Source organism: Pristiophorus japonicus, chromosome 13 (assembly GCF_044704955.1).
Source record: "Pristiophorus japonicus isolate sPriJap1 chromosome 13, sPriJap1.hap1, whole genome shotgun sequence".
NCBI lineage: Eukaryota > Metazoa > Chordata > Chondrichthyes > Pristiophoridae > Pristiophorus > Pristiophorus japonicus.
Window position 1 is genome coordinate 16,295,769 of NC_091989.1, and position 16,933 is coordinate 16,312,701.

The 16,933-nt window shown below is 41.2% G+C and overlaps 1 protein-coding gene across 3 annotated transcripts in view; it reads left to right on the top strand.

The window, feature by feature from the left end:
- The window catches only part of mkln1 (muskelin 1, intracellular mediator containing kelch motifs), a 156,108-nt gene extending 141,089 nt beyond the window's left edge, over nt 1-15,019 (top strand). For 2 of the 3 annotated variants that reach the window (XM_070897182.1, XM_070897183.1), the window contains exons 17-18: nt 2,882-2,936; nt 5,373-15,019. In XM_070897182.1, coding sequence (XP_070753283.1) covers nt 2,882-2,936; nt 5,373-5,494 — 177 coding nt within the window. In that variant the 3' untranslated portion in view covers nt 5,495-15,019. The remainder of the gene's footprint in view (nt 1-2,881; nt 2,937-5,372) is intronic. The other variant, XM_070897185.1, reaches the window with a different exon arrangement.
- Nucleotides 15,020-16,933: the final 1,914 nt, after the last annotated feature.

Consider the following 16,933-nt stretch of genomic DNA (forward strand, 5'->3'; position numbering starts at 1 on the left):
CAAAAGGCTTTTGACAAGGTCCCACACAAGATTGGAGTGCAAAATTAAAGCACATGGTATTGGGGGTAATGTACTGACGTGGATAGAGAACTGGTTGGCAGACAGGAAGCAGAGAGTCGGGATAAACAGGTCATTTTCAGAATGGCAGGCAGTGACTAGTGGGGTGCCGCAGGGCTCAGTGCTGGGACCCCAGCTATTTACAATATACATTAATGATTTAGATGAAGGAATTGAGTGTAATATCTCCAAGTTTGCAGATGACACAAAGCTGGGTGGTGTTGTGAGCTATGAGGAGGACGCTAAGAGGCTGCAGGATGACTTGGCCAGGTTAGGTGAGTTTGCAAATGCATGGCAGATGCAGTATAATGTGGGTAAATGTGAGGTTATCCACGTTGGTGCAAAAACACGAAGGCAGAATATTATCTGAATGGCGGCAGATTAGAAAAAGGGGAGGTGCAATGAGACCTGGGTGTCATGGTTCATCAGTCATTGAAAGTTGGCATGCAGGCGGTGAAGAAGGCAAATGGTATGTTGGCCTTCATAGCTAGGAGATTTCAGTATAGGAGCAGTGAGGTCTTACTGCAGTTGTACAGGGCCTTGGTGAGGCCTCACCTGGAACATTGTGTTCAATTTTGGTCTCCTAATCTGAGGAAGGACATTCTTGCTGTTGAGGGAATGCAGCGAAGGTTCACCAGACTGATTCCCAGGATGGCAGGACTGACATATGAGGAGAGACTGTATTCACTGGAGTTTAGAAGGATGAGAGGGGATCTCATCGAAACATATAAAATTCTGACGGGACTGGGCATGTTAGATGCAGGAAGAATGTTCCCGATGTTGGAAGTCCAGAACCAGGGGACATAGTCTAAGGATAAGGGGTAAGCCATTTAGGACTGAGATGAGGAGAAACTTCTTCACTCAGAGAGTTGTTAACCTGTGGAATTCTCTACCGCAGAGAGTTGTTGATGCCAGTTCATTGGACATTTTTAAGAGTGAATTAGATATGGCCCTTACGGCTAAAGGGATCAAAGGGTATGGAGGGAAAGCAGGAAAGGGGTACTGAGGTGAATGATCAGCCATGATCTTATTGAATGGTGGTGCAGGTTCGAAGGGCCGAATGGCCTACTCCTGCACCTATTTTTTATGTTTCTATGTTCAGTTTTGTGCTGGAGAACTTTTTTAAAAAAAATGAATGTGTGGCAATGTTGTCTGTTAGATTTTGAAGGTGTACTGTTGCTGTTTGGCATGTGGCATGTATCTTTTGTCTCCGTTTTACTTTTTCTCCTAGTTTTGCATGCTTATCCATTGCTCTTGCACTGCTGCTGTGGGTTCAGGGTCTGTCAGTTTGGTATTAATGGGCATGGAGTTCAGCAGTGCCGCTCCGTGCAGCTACTCTATAATCTCTGGTGATTGTCGAGTAGTTTCACTCTCTTGCTGAAGACTTAGGGTATGCTCTGCCTCAGCTGGGTGTGTACCGCTCCCCTCCTCTCAACCTTCAGTTCAGTAGTAGGAAACAGACAGTGGCTTTCCGCTGCACTACTTAGTGTATTAGACCAGTGTGTGGGGTCCGGCAAGGTGGCTGAGGGTTTGTGCAGGGATGGTGCTTATCTGTGCAAGACTGGTTTCTGTGTATTTGCAAGTAGTTATTAATGTCTTGGTCCACTTTCCCCACTTCTCAATCCAGTGGTCATTCAGCCGAGGAAGCACATTAAGGCATAATTTACTATTTATGGTTCTTTTTGACTAATGTCAGAATTAATAGCTGTTTGAAAGGCTGCGTTTACAGTAGGGAAATAGAACACATTGAAGTTATGTCTCAGTTAAATGACTGACGTACTGGGGGATGTTAGCTCTGGAAATCACTAGCCCTTTAGACTTGGTTGAGATTGAAAGTAATTTTGGAGTGAATTAACGACCGCTATGCTGCGTTTTTGTGTGAGGTTTTGCTTTCTGATTGACCCCTGTGCTGTCCCATGCACCATTTGCTTGGGGCAGTACCGATGGGTGAACAGCTTGCATTCAAGATTCCTCCAGTGCCACTTGAGAATCAACTGTTGGGAGATGTCCAGTGGTGATCTGGGATGACTCGTCCACAGATTTCCTTTCTCCCATCCCACTCCCTTGAAGTCGTCAGCCACCGCTTGGTGCCACCTTTCCCTGACTCCCTCCTGCAGATTGGGAACTTGCTGTATGTGTGCTGGCACTCGGGGCTGCTGCTGTGATTTAGTGTTGTGCATTCCTTGAATCAGCCCTCCATTTACTCTGACTGATTCATGTCTGTGCTTTATTTTCCATTGCATTTGTACTACCTTGAAAAGGGTTTCTTGTTTGCACCTCGCCTTTTAAGAAGCCGGGTATGGAACGGTGGCAGGGCATTGATCCAGAACTGAATTAAGGCTAGTTAGCCTCATAGGATTCCATTTATTGTGAGATGCTTGTTGTACATTTTTAATACAGGTTGAACCTCCTTTATCCAGAACTCCCTTATCCAGAACCACCCCTCGTCCAGAACCATTCCCGGCCACCGGGTGGCATATGCGCAGAACTCCAACATGGACAAATTGAAGTCCTTCTTCGCTGCCGATTCCCGCAATCGCTGACCTGACCCCGCGATCCACCCTCCTCCCCCCCCCCCCCCCCCCGCCCCGCCAATGATCTCTCTGCTGCACTCCCAGCCCTAAGCCAGCCAGTCCCGATATCCCTTTGCTCAGTACCTGTACCATCCAATTTAACATGACCAACCCTCGTCCAGAAAAATCCCTTATCCAGAACAGGCCAGGTCCCGAGGGTGCCAGATAAGAGAGATTCAACCTGCACTGTAATTTATTCCAGTTGCTTCACTTTATGCATTTGAAACTAATTTGTTACTTTTATTCTTAAGTTTCAGTTACTGGCTCAGGCACTCTTCAAATCCAGTTCGGATTTCATCCCATTAGGTAAGTGTTCTTAAAATGCTTACATATCCAATATTGCTTGTCTGCTTTGCAAACTGTGCTTTTATTATGTGAACATAGTGGTGAGAATGTGGATCTTGCTGCCATGTGTGGTGTTTGAGGCGAATGGCATAGATGCATTTAAGGGGAAGCGCGGTAAGTATGAGAGGCAGAAAGTATATGTTGATCGGGTGAGGTGAAGTTGGGTGGGTGGAGGCTCGTGTGGAGCATAAACGTCAGCACAGACCCGTTGAGTCCAAATGCTGAGCTGTAAAATTGTATGTATTCTATGTATACTGGAAAAATCGCTGTTCAGGTGGTTTCGAAGCAAAGTTTAAACCTGTTGATGTAATCGGGAGAGCCTGTGTGGGGAGGGTTGTCAAGCTCCAGGGTTCTGATAAAAGATCATCAAGCTGAAACTATTGTCCTCCCTCCACAGGTGCTCGCTGACCTGAGCATTTCCAACATTTTCTGTTGTTCCAGTTAATACCATAATGCAAAAGTGGATCGAGTCCAAGAGTTGTTATGAGTACTGCATGTGTTCACGACTTCAACTGTTCATTTGCTGCCTTTGCGTGTGATCAGACTTTTCAACTTGAGCTGTTGTGGCCCAGTTAGGGCGTGCCCCGTAATTTTTTTGTTTTGCTTTCTTTAGTGAAGGAGGGTGGTGTAGGATTACGCCAATAATTGTTTCTTGGCCTCATTTGCAAACGATTTCTGCATTCCTAACACTGCTCATCATGCTGCAGTGGAATTAATGCATTCCTCATTGAGCTTCTGAATAAAGCACAATTCTTCAATGTGGCCAAAACCTACAGATGTGACGAGGGACAGAGGTTCAGTTGGAAGTACAGGGGCTTAGATAAACAGGTTAATTAGGTCTTAATCAGCTGTGGCTCAGTGGGGAGCACTCTCGCCTCTAGTCAAAAGGTTGTGGGTTCAAGTCCCACTCCAGGGACTTGAGCACAAAAATCCATGCAGTGCAGTGCTGAGGGAGCGCTGCATTGTCGGAGGTGCTATATTTCAAATGAGGTATTAAACTGAGGCCCCGTCTGCCCCCTCAAGTGGACGTAAAAGATCCCATGACACCATTTCGAAGAAGAGCAGGGGAGTTATCCCCGGTGTCCTGGCCAATATTTGTCCCTTGATCAATATAACTAAAACAGATCTGGTCATTGACTTTGCTGTTTGTGGAAGCTTGCTGTGTGCCAATTGGCTGCTGTGTTTCCCACATTACAACAGTGACTGCACTCCAAAAGTAAAGCGCTTTGAGATATCCGGTGGTCGTGAAAGGCGCTATATAAATGCAAGTCTTTTTTCTTAATTGTTTATCACACAGCAAATGGATTATTTTTTCTCAAACCTATCGTGTTTTTTAATTTTCTTTTTCAGCTGTAGAATTATAACAATTGTACTATAATATTCCCAAATAAGAAAGCTACAAATTTTGAGTACAGGTGGCAAGCAGAATACATTGGAACCAGGAGTGTACTGCTTCGCAAAGCAGGCTCACTTGGCTTTCCTCCAGGAGGGGCAGCAGTCGCTCATAGGCTGCTCTCAGTCTGATCTCTTGGAGACCACTTCAGCACAATATTGACTTTAGGCCTTGGAGCTGATGGCCCACAGCTGCTTCGGGGGCCTGAAGGAATTTAGCTAAAAGAGCAAAATAAGTTGGTTAAAACATGTTTTGGAGAATGAGTTTTGCTGTACTGTTGACTTTTAATTCGAGTGAGCTGTTTATAGAAAGGGTATGGGACATGGCTTCTATAGTTGGGAGTTTCATTGAGAGTTTCAGCTGAATGGGGAATTTACTGTATTTTATTACAAGCTTCGAATTGACCCTTTTCTAATAAGCTATAACATCACTCCTTTTTAAAAGTGGACATCATTTTTTTTTTAAACATATAATGGCCTCTAGTTGGTTGGAGTCCATAGCGATGCCCTGAGTGGCGGAGGGCTGGGCAGCAATAACATCTGGGAATGTCAGCAATGGAGAACAGGGCTGATATTTAGTCTTACAAAAACAAAAGACTGTGGATGCTGGAATCTGAAATAAAAACAGCAAATGCTGGAAATCTCAGTGGGTCAGGCAGCATCTGTGGAGAGAGAAACAGAGTTAATGCTTCAGGTCGATGGCCTTTCGTCAGGTTCTGGTTCTGACAACGGGTCATCGACCTGAAACGTTAACTCTGTTTCTCTCTCCACAGATGCTGCCTGACCCGCTGAGATTTCCAGCATTTTCTGACATTTAGTCTTGTTCGGTCGTGCACTTTTGTTGAATCCGTACCATTCCCATGACCCAAATTCTATCTACATCGGTTTTAAATGCCTCTCTTTGTAGTCATATGCTGTATTTCTCCAGTGCTATCTGTTGCTCTATAAGCACCACAGAAGGAAATCACTCACTTGGTGTTCATCTGCCTTTTTATTTCTCGACAGGTTTTTCAGACGTCGACCAGACTTATGCCCAGAGGACTCTGCTGTTTGATACGCTGGTAAATTTCTTCCCTGACAGCATGACACCTCCAAAAGGCAATCTGGTTGACCTCATCACACTGTAGCTGGACAGCAATTGATGGATTCTGGCTGAAGAGAAAATGAATCACAAATCTGATCTCCTGTTTTATACGGGCTAGATTGGCTTATGATTTTTGGCTGGCAAAGATGGTTTATGTAATACATCACCTTTCATCTAGTTTTGATTTGAGTGTCCAATTTCAGTGCTGTTTCCGTACAGACCATAAAACTGGGTTGGAACAGATGACCGCTTTGTGAATATGGGTTTGTTTCCCATTGTGCGTTAAGTCCTTTGCTGCATTGGTAAATATTTAAAACTATTTTGAGATTAAATAATAAATCCTGCCATCGGAGTGTCGATATAAACACACAGTTGACGTTCTTAATGTCTGGGCTGCTTCCTGGAATAATGCTGCAGTGATCCAGACTGACTTTCATCAGTATTTCGGTCCACTTTGATGTCCATTTATCAGTCCAATAGTCCACACATCCTTGACATCACATTAAGATGTTGTTTTATGTCTGCTGTTCCCATTCTCTTTGGCCTCTATAGCAATATTAATAACTGCTTTGAAAAGCTGCACCTACACTTTTGACATCGAATGAATTTGAGTGCTGTGCATCATGTACAATGACTGCAACGCTGTGCAGTGCCCTGTTGGGCTGCCAACTCCGCAATTCTCAGCCGGCGGAGTAGATTTGCTGCCATTCGGATGCATTTTTACTCCAGAATCAATCAGTTCTACCGTTAATTTACTTCTTGCACTTCAAAGTTGCAGTCCTATTGTAAATGGGGCGAACTTTAATCTTCACATTTTACTTTTGTTTTAATGGCGATGCCAAAAAAAATAGAATCCAGCTTTCAAGCTGTCTGCTGCTGAGCTGGCTGCTTTCAAGGCATGAAAGATCCAGCATGGTCTTTTCCTCTTGGGGACAAGATTATTCCAACAAAACAATTGCTCTCAAAAATTGTAGTCATCAGCAGTTTGCCTTTCTATTGCAGCTGGCCCAGAGTGTGGTGAATGGATGGCCAGGTTCCAAAGCCCGCTTTTAAGTAGATTTACCTGGAAAGCGCAGTGCGCCAGTTTTGTTTTTGAAGCAAGATTGTTCTCGCTCTTTGCAATTACTGATTTCACCTCTTGATTGCGATATGGGTGACAAAGATCGCCTTCAGTCTCTGGGTTTGGAGGTGCGTACTGGCTCTGGGAACGTGCTTCTGAAATGGCTTGTTTTATGGCAGAGATTCAGAGGTGGAGTGCATTTCCCATTACAAATCGGGACGCATGTCATCCACATTGTCCATTTTTATCCAAATTGAAGGAAAATGTTAATGTTCTCTCTAAAACGACTACAAAGTCCTCTGACTTTATTTGTTAAATAATAGACATATTGATAAAATGTGCACGATATGTGGACAACTGTTGATTTTGTCTGTGTTCCTAAAATGGTTGCCTTTAAGCAGCGGAGGTTCTGGTTTGGGACACTTTCTGCACTTGGTTCTTAGCTTCTGTTGATAGTGAAGGAGTCCAGACCTCAGTCATCTCTTGTATCTTGTGTTCATTTTCATCATCTTTCCTCAATGATGTCAGGCATGTTGAGTAAAGTTTAGTCATCAGTTGTGACGTCATTTCTTGGAACATGTAAAGCTGATGCCTTGAAGTATGTTGTGCTTTTTTTAAAAACAAAATTCCAGCTCAGCTGCCAAAGATAGTGAATACAGTAAAGTGTGCCGATGAGAAATACATGTCTGAAACTGTGTCTAGGAAAGGGGACCTTGTCACAGTATTTTAATTTTTGATAAGCTTCTCAGATAAACTATTTTAACTCTTTCACATCTTTAAGAATCCGAACAAATTATTGTAATTGCTGTAAAGGAAATTGTGAAAGATGTTTTTGCACTGATGCAAGTTTCTAAATTGTACTGCTTTGTACAATAATTACCTATGTATTTTTAATCCATTGGCCCCTTCGATTTAAATTTCACATACAGTGATCTTGTGTGTAGGATGGTAACAGCAAAGGTGTTAATCGGCCACTGCTGGTTAGCAGTGACTAACTTAAAGGCTTTCACTTGTCTCAGAAATGCACGTGATTACCGTACTTTACCTCAGTGATTGGATTGTTCTCTTTATGCTGCTTATGTGCTCGATTACTAGAGGCAAAGTTCTTGCAATTTTTTCCCCCCTTGTAAAAGATGATTTTAAATTTGTTTTTCATGAATGACACCAACATACTCTAGTAAGTCCTAGAAAGAATATCTTTTATTAAAATGTCGAGTTGAATGAAGATTTTTCTCACTATTGCTGCATTCATACCTCTGTCAAACATCACCACTGAAAATTCTGGTTTCCTTCTATAGATGGGAAGACTGTTAGTGAGTCAGGGTTTTGTTAGCATTGCTGCTGATGGGTACCCTTGTTTATTTAGAGATGGCCCTGCAAATACTAAGTTTGCTTCATTTTGATCAATTCTTCAGTCTCATAACTGTACATATACTTGGTGTGAGGTTGTCTTTGTGGTTTTTTGAAGAGGGAGGAGTGTTGAAGATCTTCCAGCAGTGTGTATATAATGCGTTTAAGGTACAAGGCAAAATCTGTGTTGGGCAAGCCTATTACTCAAACGTTGCCATCTCCCAACGTGTAAAATGGACCGCTTGCTGTATCAAGTAATCAGTGCACCACTTGTGCTGCCAGATATTCAATGAATCCTTTACAACACCAGATATTCGCATGCAGCCAGCCCCCCGCCCCCGCCCCCCCCCCCCCACAAAGTAATGTTAGTAGGAATTGTATAAAGGGAAGTTTTTATAAAATTCAAACTTGTACTTTCTGCTGTCACAAGGAGGCAGATAACTTTCACTTTTTACTGAGCAGATCCCATTCAGAATCATAATTTTCACAACGAATCAACTTAACCAAAGCATATTGTCCCTGGTAGTTTTGCATTGAGGTCACTTTTAATTGATGGCCAACCTGACCTGATAACCTTGGTCAAAGACTAGTAAAGTACAGGACAGTTGGAAATACAGACATGAGAAAAACATTTACTTTATTCAGTTGGTCCTAATTAATACGGTATAAAGATGACACCAGCAACTACTACGCAGAATTGCAAAAACTTTGCTGACACTCCAGATGTCATAACCTCTTGTGAAGGTGCACCTTCTTCACCAGATTCCATGGTTTAAATATATACCTACAGATCGTGGGGTGCTCCAAGAATTGTATCCAACGAAAGCTCAGTCCAAATGTTTCATATACATTATTCTGCCGTTTAATAGGAGTGTTGTAACTCAAAGTATGTTTCAGCAAACCCCCTTTGTCCCCTGTTGGCCAATGCTCTTGTTAATGTGGTCTAGCATTGTCATTGTGTATTTATAAAATGCGGGGGCAGGGGTTGAAAGTGTCATAGCAAAACTGGCAAGCCTTAATGCTCAGAACTAAACCACTGATAACCAAAGAAAAGTTCAAACATCCTGAATGATAGTGGTGACTTCTCATTGAAAGAAAAACTTGCATTTGCATAATGCCTTTTGCAACCTCGGGGGAGTCGCAAAGTGCTTCCTAGCCGAATTGGGATGGCAGGTCATGCCCCTGGTTGGATGGGGCACGAACTGTTCCTGAAAACCAAGTGCTGAGAGTGCAGAACCGACATCTGAAAAGATAAAGATTGGTTAAAGTATCTGACAAAATCACACCCAAAATCTTTCTCTATAGGCTGAACCGCTATTTTTGTATTGCAGATTTCCAACTATGTCTTTTTAACTGTTCAGTTTTGTTCTTTTCTGAAGTGCCACAAATTGCTGCTTGTGTAAAGCACAGAAGACTGACCATAATCTGGTACAAATTGCCACTAAGCATCCACACAGTAATTTAATGGAAATTACAAATGATTAATATGGCAGGTGTTTCATGCCAATTACTGTTCTGTATTATAGTTCTTTGACTTGTGACCCAAACAGTTACATGGCAATATCTGATGTATTGAGTTTACTCCTATTTAGCTGGAGTGTATTTAAAGCAGGCAGCTTACAGCTGTTTTAATCGCTAAGAAATATAATTTACTCTCGTTGACTGATTTTGTCTAGTTGATGTTTTAGTTAACTAGCTGAAATAAAATAAGAGCAAAATGTGTCAACTTTAAGTGTAAAACAAGCTTGGAATTAATTTATAATTGGAGGAAAAATACAAATGCACAAGTCAGATTTTGGCATATTAAATTACTTTGGCCTGGCTCCATTCTAAAACTGTTAATAACTGGCTCTGAACACTACACCTTGAATTTTTTTTCCTCCTGTCTAGATTTACAGCTTAATAATGCATTGTTCTCAATAGTTAGGATTGAAGCAATGCATAATAGCAGGAATCTTTTAGCAGTTCACAAGAATTTTATTTTTGAAGTTCACAAACCATCAAATGTTTGCATCTGCAGAAAGTGGTTTCACCCCTTTTTTAGATATATAAAAGTCGCTGTCTCAAGACTAGGTTATGGAATCTTGATAATACCCAGAGGAAGTGATTTCACACAGTGAGACATCGCATTATCAATCTCAAGCATCAAATACTCATACCACAGTTTTACCTTATTGATCCTGGTGGTATGAAAACAGACTATTACCGAGGGGGGGATCTGAGTGATAAATTGGTTGCTGCAACAGATCGCTTGCTCTTCTAATACCTGGGAGATTATTAAATACTGAACTTTGTATAGCAGTTTAGTAATCAGTTTTGGGATTGATCAACTGGTGCATCAGTTTACTGTGCGCTATCTGATTGGAAGCAGCATAGCATTTACTCTGCTACATGCACAGGATTCTCTCTCTTTGCTCTTGACCACTTCTGGTTATATTGTGGACAGATCAGGAAGCCACATTGTAAGAATATGGCTAATGTTGAGTATTGTCTTGGCCAGCATTTCGCCCTGATTATTCATTCTGTCATCGTTTATGGGACCTTGCTGTGTGCAAATTGGCTGCAACATTAACTGCACTTCCAAATTAATTGATTGTAAAGCACTTTGGGACGTCCCGATAAGGTACTGTATATGTTTTGCTTTCTTAAACCAGTTAGTTAACATTTAAAGTAGAAGGATAGCCCATTACATTTTCTTTTAACTGCGCTCTCAAGTCTTAAATTTGTTCGAAGTCTGTTGGAACAATGTCCTTCGTCTTAATGAACCACAAGGATGACTCGAGGAAACATACTCTTTAAGTGGTGTTGGCTATTCTTCGTTCTGGGGTTCATTGATTAACATTGTCCAGAATATGTCACTAATTGATACTAAATTGGCATCTCTGAGATCTCTTGGGGAAATGGGACAGTTCAGTAGAGTTTAAAGCTGTGTGGTGGGAGTGTTTCAGTGTATTGTGGGCCACTGTCTGCATTGAACTCATTCTGTAAATGTTTTCTTTAATGAATTCTTTGAGAGCTTTTTAATCCTTTTTCCCAACATCTTTGAGCCCACTCTGCACAAACTCGTATTTGTGGATGAGGAAGGAGAGAAATGCTGTTATGTAAACCAGATTAGCTGAAATGCTAATACAGGGAAGCATGAAGCTGAAATAATTTGCTTTAGCTCACAGTCTAGATTTGGAAGGCGAAAACTGAACATGTAGAGGAGTTGAGTGGCCCACGTACGTAAAGGGAATGGTTCAGCAGAGGTCAAGAAGGGTGGTGGAGGGCAGGTTATTGGCCTGCTTTAGGAAGCAGCATGATGCTGTAATGGGAAGCTGGTGGAATTGAGATTCTAGAATAAGATAACCTGGTTGGTGGCAGGCTTTATTTTTAATTGTGCTTATCCAACATACTGGAATAAACCAGGTGTGACCGTTTGGTTTAAAAACTAGAATGGAAAAAGAAGAAATGGGATGGATGATAAATAACACTAAAGCAAAATTAGCATTGAAACGCATCGGTGTTAAAGAAAAAACTGTAAAGAGGAGAGGTTTCAAGTTGCAATTCGCAACAGTAGCTCTTAGTTGAGGGATGCTGAAAAAACAGTTCCTGTTTAAAAGGCAAGTTTGAAGAAAAGTATAATCTGAAGAGATTGGATAGTTTTGTATCGGCTAGTAATCAAAGGATGTCCGTGACCCTTTAAAAATGAAAATAACTATGAAGGTGGTATTAAATGAATTGCATATGTGTTGTTGAATTGGGTGAGTGCAGTGGGAATGGATATCCTGTAAAGGCCTAAAATTGGTCGTCTCTTTGCTGCAAAGTAAGTTAGTGTTTACATTACCGTTGGACCCAATTTGTGTAAGGACAATACAGTGCTGCATGTTTTCAGTACATCAAGAATTGATGTATTGTCATTTTCTGTGTTTGCATTTAAAAAATGGATTCCTTGTTTATTATATGGGAGGAGATATGGATCAAAGCCCCCCCCCAAAAAAAAAATGTATTAAGTTGCTTAAGGAAAAACATATTCAATATAAATACTGCTTCACTGTAATTGTAAGTTTCGAGCTGCACCCCATGCAGGACAAATTGAACCTTAAGACTTTGGACTTGTATCAGTCGTCCAAATCCCATAGAATAAATCAAAAAGTATTCCTCACGCTTTCCTTTCCAACATTATTGAAAGGTTTATGTTTCGTGGGCACTGTTGGTAAGGCGGGGGTATAAAGCCAAAAAAGGTCTTTTGTATCTCTGAGGTTGTATTGTGTAGTTTATTGGTGGTGCAGCTTCAAAAAGTGGCACAGTGGGTTACTACACCTGTACTTTCACTTCTGGGACCTGAATTGATGGCCCAGACTGATCAAATTGTCATGCCAATTCTTGAGTGTTTGGTTCACAGCACAAAGTTGCCCTAAATTGGCAATCTCTGTCGATGGCCACAAGGATAACTAATGTGGGGAAAGGTCACACTGCAGTGGGGTGATTTCTAAGATGAGGCACATTGGGGTAGAGCAGAGGGAACTTTACTGTGTCGCGGGCTGTGCTATACCTGTCATGGTGCCTGAAATGGGCAAATGTCCAATACTGCTAATGTCTTGAGCAGTGCAGTTCATCATAATAAAAGGAAGATGATGTTGATTTAGAGTTTAATCTTGTAAACAGAAAGTGATTATGATCAGCTCCATTGTTCAGTGTTGAATTGTGCTGCCTGTTGCTGGCCAAATTAGTTCCTTCTTTCCCATTAACAAAGCTCACGAGGACAGAGGTAAACCAAATGTACACATTAAAGAAAATAAATGGTGAATGCTGGAGATTGTAAACCAAAACAGAAAATGCCTTGGTTAATGTTGAGTGTGCAAATCCTGCATCACTTGTACACAAATTCTGATGAAGGGTCTTTATCCAGATGTTAACATGTCTTTCCTCTTGAAACTACTATATATGTCCACCACCTTCTGTGTTTTTCACAGTATGATTGGGATGTATACTGTACAAAGAACGAAGAAACTCAGTAATCAGGTGAAAAGGAAAATGCACAATTTAAGATTTTAAAAGCTAGACTTCAATTTTTAGCCCCTTGATGGAAAGAGCTGTTTGTTGTTTAAATGGCAAATGCATTGGACATGCCTCTTGCTAGTAAATGTAATGAGAAATGTAGTGCGTTTAAAAGTCTCAAATACAGCAAGTTCCTCTCCCTATAACATGGTTAATATTATAACAGGTATTGTATAACTTCCCCATGTGCAAGATGCATATATTACTTTTTAATGTAACAGGGTTTTGGAGGTTATTTTATAGCTTAGAGCCTGATCAAGCAGATTAGTTGCATTAATAAAAAAATCTCTTTATAAAAAAAAAAGGATTGCATAATGTCTGATGTCATCCACTGTTCAGCCAAATGCAAATTCTGAAACTTTGCCATTGCTCAGACTTGGTAAATAATCTACATTTTCTAGTGCACACTCAGCTTTTAAATAAAGTTACAAAGTAAATTAATTGCAGGTTAATAATTCCACCTTTTCTGTTAGCTTTGATAAAATCGGGCTGACACTTTCATTTACCAATATTTGATACTCTTTTTAAAAAAAAACAACTTGAATATAAATGTTTTTAAAGTGACATTTATATAAACACTTGTTGAATACACCTCGTCCAAGAAAGCAAGGACAAAGAAACTGCTTTCACTTAACCGTTCTATTTCTCTCGAAGAATAAAAAATGAACAGCCGAGTAGAGTTTATCGACTGGGCAGAATTCAAGAGAGATTCTCCGGTGTCTGGTGGGCTGTTCACCATCAAAATATCAGGTCACTGCATAATTCTACCCATAATGTCCTAAAGTAAAGGTGATGGTCACTGAGTGCCCCATCAGTTTAAAGTATTCTAAAGAGAGAATTTCTCTCTCCCCTCCATACAAATGCACAGACAAAAATCAGCAAAATTCAGAATGTTGGATGTGCTGCAGTCTTCTTTATTTCTGTGACTCTAACTGTGCAGTAAAGAAATATTGCTGTAGTGGTTATTGACGCTCTCAGAAATCAATGGTTGACTGTGTTTAGAGAGGCAATTGAACGCCTTTTGTAATTTTTATTTAACCCTTTTTGCTGTGTAAATTTGGTGATTGCAGTTACGCATTTTCTACTCGTCTACCCATGGCAGGGAAGAGAAAAGAGTGTCGGAGTGATTGGGTATCAAAAAAAAAAACAAGCATCACCAAATACTTGGGAGGCATTTTAATCATAAATATTAATATTTCTCAGCACTTCAATCAGAGAGGGCTGTTAATCAGTGTAGAATTGTCCTGGTCTACCTGAGCATTGTTGATGAAAGATATAAATGGATTGATTTAGTGGGTTGTACAGCTACATCTTCTGCCTGAGAATATCCAAAGGTCGTTTGTGCAATATGGGCATGCCTGTCCTAACCTGTTGCTTTATATATGTTGCAATAACTTTGCTGCGTTTGATCCAACTACGCATACGATCAAAGCAAGTCACAAAAACCCTAAAACGTAGACCTGTAGCAACACTTGCTAATATATCCCTCACTATGTGGTAACTAATAATGGCTTGGATTAAGTGTGGTTTATGTAATCAACGAGAAGAACACTGCTGGAAATGATTGGCCAAAGGACTTTGAGGTGTGTATAGTTTTAAAGAGGCTTTCAATTCTTCATATTGGGCGTTGAACCCAGTTTGGTGCTTCAGTTATCCCTTTTTGTGTGTCTATAATCCTGGTTCGTGCACAGGGGCCTGTATTCATAAACATTTATGCAATACATCATGTACAGATTCCCGTTATACTTTGGGCTATTTGTGAATATGGGTCCAGGGAATATGTTTTTCCTTCAGTCTTTTGGTGATTCTTCAGCATCCTCTGTAACAGAATGTAACGTTACAAACAAACCCACGGGTTTGCTGTATAGTTCAACTGAGCAGATTTAACCTGTGGCTTGACTGAAATGGCGTGTTTTTTAATCTTGTTTTTCCATTTCTTTTTGAAAGTATGAAGATCCCAATCCTTATTTGCTGAAATGTATACAATTTATGCACTATTTTGTTGTGAATAACTGAATGTGTAGACCCAGTGAACAAATGCAACTGTAGAATTATGTTGTATGTAATGTACATATGGAAAAAAGACTGTATTTTGTTCAGTTTCTTTTCTTAATAAAAAAAATACCCTGAAAAAGCAAATTTGTACTTCAGTGCTTGGTGGATAGAATTATAATTAAAGTTAAGACTATTGGGGAGATCTGCAAATCCCCAATGGTTATGATTGTGGGGCTTTGATTCTGTCTTCTATCTGTGGCGCCAGCTTCCGATTTGTTACAGTTCGGCCTTTCCACCAGTGTTTGCTTTCATGCTCCGCTTATAGAAACTGCTGTCCAACTGATGGGGCCTTTAATGAACTGAACCTTGCATCATTTCTATGTACTTAGTGGATAGCATGCCTAGATTTAACAATTGGCTCCCAATCACTAATATCCTTCGATGGAGAGTGGGTGGGATTCCCATCTCCGAATATTTCTGAAAGCAGAAAATAACAATTCAGAGCAGTGCAAACAGGTTAAACTGCTTGGTTGGAATTATTTAGATGTAAAAATACATAGAAGCAGAAGAATATGGCAAGGTACTTAATGTTCAGTAATCAGACTTGCACAATATGTACGTTCTTTTCATCATCATCATAGGCATTCCCTCAGAATTGAGGAGGACTTGCTTCCACTCTTAAAATGAGTTCTTAGGTGGCTGAACAGCCCAATATGAGAGCCACAGACTCTGTCACAGGTGGGACAAGATAGTCGTTGAGGGAAGGGGTGGATTTGACTGGTTTGCCGCATGCTCTTTCCCACTGCCTGCGCTTGATTTCTGCATGCTTTCAGCGATGGGACTCGAGGTGCTCAGCGCCCTCCTGGATGCACTTCCTCCACTTAGGGCGGTCTTTGGCCAGGGACTTCCAGGTGTCAGTGGGGATGTCGCACTTTTATCAGGGAGGCTTTGAGGGTGTCCTTGTAATGCTTCCGCTGCCCTCCTTTGGCGCGATTGTCGTGAAAGAGTTCCGAGTAGAGCACTTGCTTTGGGAGTCTCGTGTCTGGCATGCCATGCGGACAATGTGGCATGCCCAGCGGAGCTGATCAAGTGTGGTCAGTGCTTCAATGTTGGGGATGTTGGCCTGGTCGAAGACGCTAACTTTGGTGCGTCTGTCCTCCCAAGGGATTTGTAATTTGTAGGATTCTTTTCACCACCTTCTGAATAGCAGTTTCTGATGGGAGATGCATAGGAACTGACAAAGCATCATTTTTAAACCTCCAAGTTCAAGGAGTTTAAAGATCTGAGGCTGAGCGGAAGCCCAAATTAAATTGGCTTTGCGCTTCAATGCACAGATGTATGGAACAAGCGGGGGCTTTGTGGGCTAGTTTTGGGCACATGTTGGAGATGAGCATGAGTTCTGCTTTGCACCTTTCCACTATTGGTTCTCAACACCCAATGAAACAACGCTATAAAACGGCCATCTTCAAGAGGAACTCGCACAATAATAATGCTGCTGACCCCCTTTGGACACATGCCTGTAATTTGTGTAATTCAATATGCATTGAACAAAGAGCACTCATTTAAGACAGATATTTCCCATTGAATGGGTGAAAGCTTTGGTCTGATTGCATGTAGGCATTGTTGTTTAAAGGAAGTGCTCGAACTTTGTTTCAAATTGACAACACTAAAAGAATAAGAAATTAATCGTGTCTCATGAGACAAATAGGTTTCCACTGCAATTAGCATTGCTGACCTTGTTGCCTGGATACTTGGGTTAAGAATTATATCTAGATCCTTTTCCTTTTTGCTAACTGACATCGCCACCATGTGCCGATGTTCCATATTTCCTGTTTCCGTGCACGGAACGCCATTAGCCACACCGTAGCCCATCCACTTAATTGAGCTGGACCCCTTTGAATTTGCTGTCGATCTCGCCTCGACCAGTCCTGTATTACAGGCAATAGCTGCCTGCATATCTCTTGGGAATTGTGTGAACAAGGAATCCAGCACAAATTGCTACAGAATCTCAATTGTCATTGCCCCAAGTCAGAACAA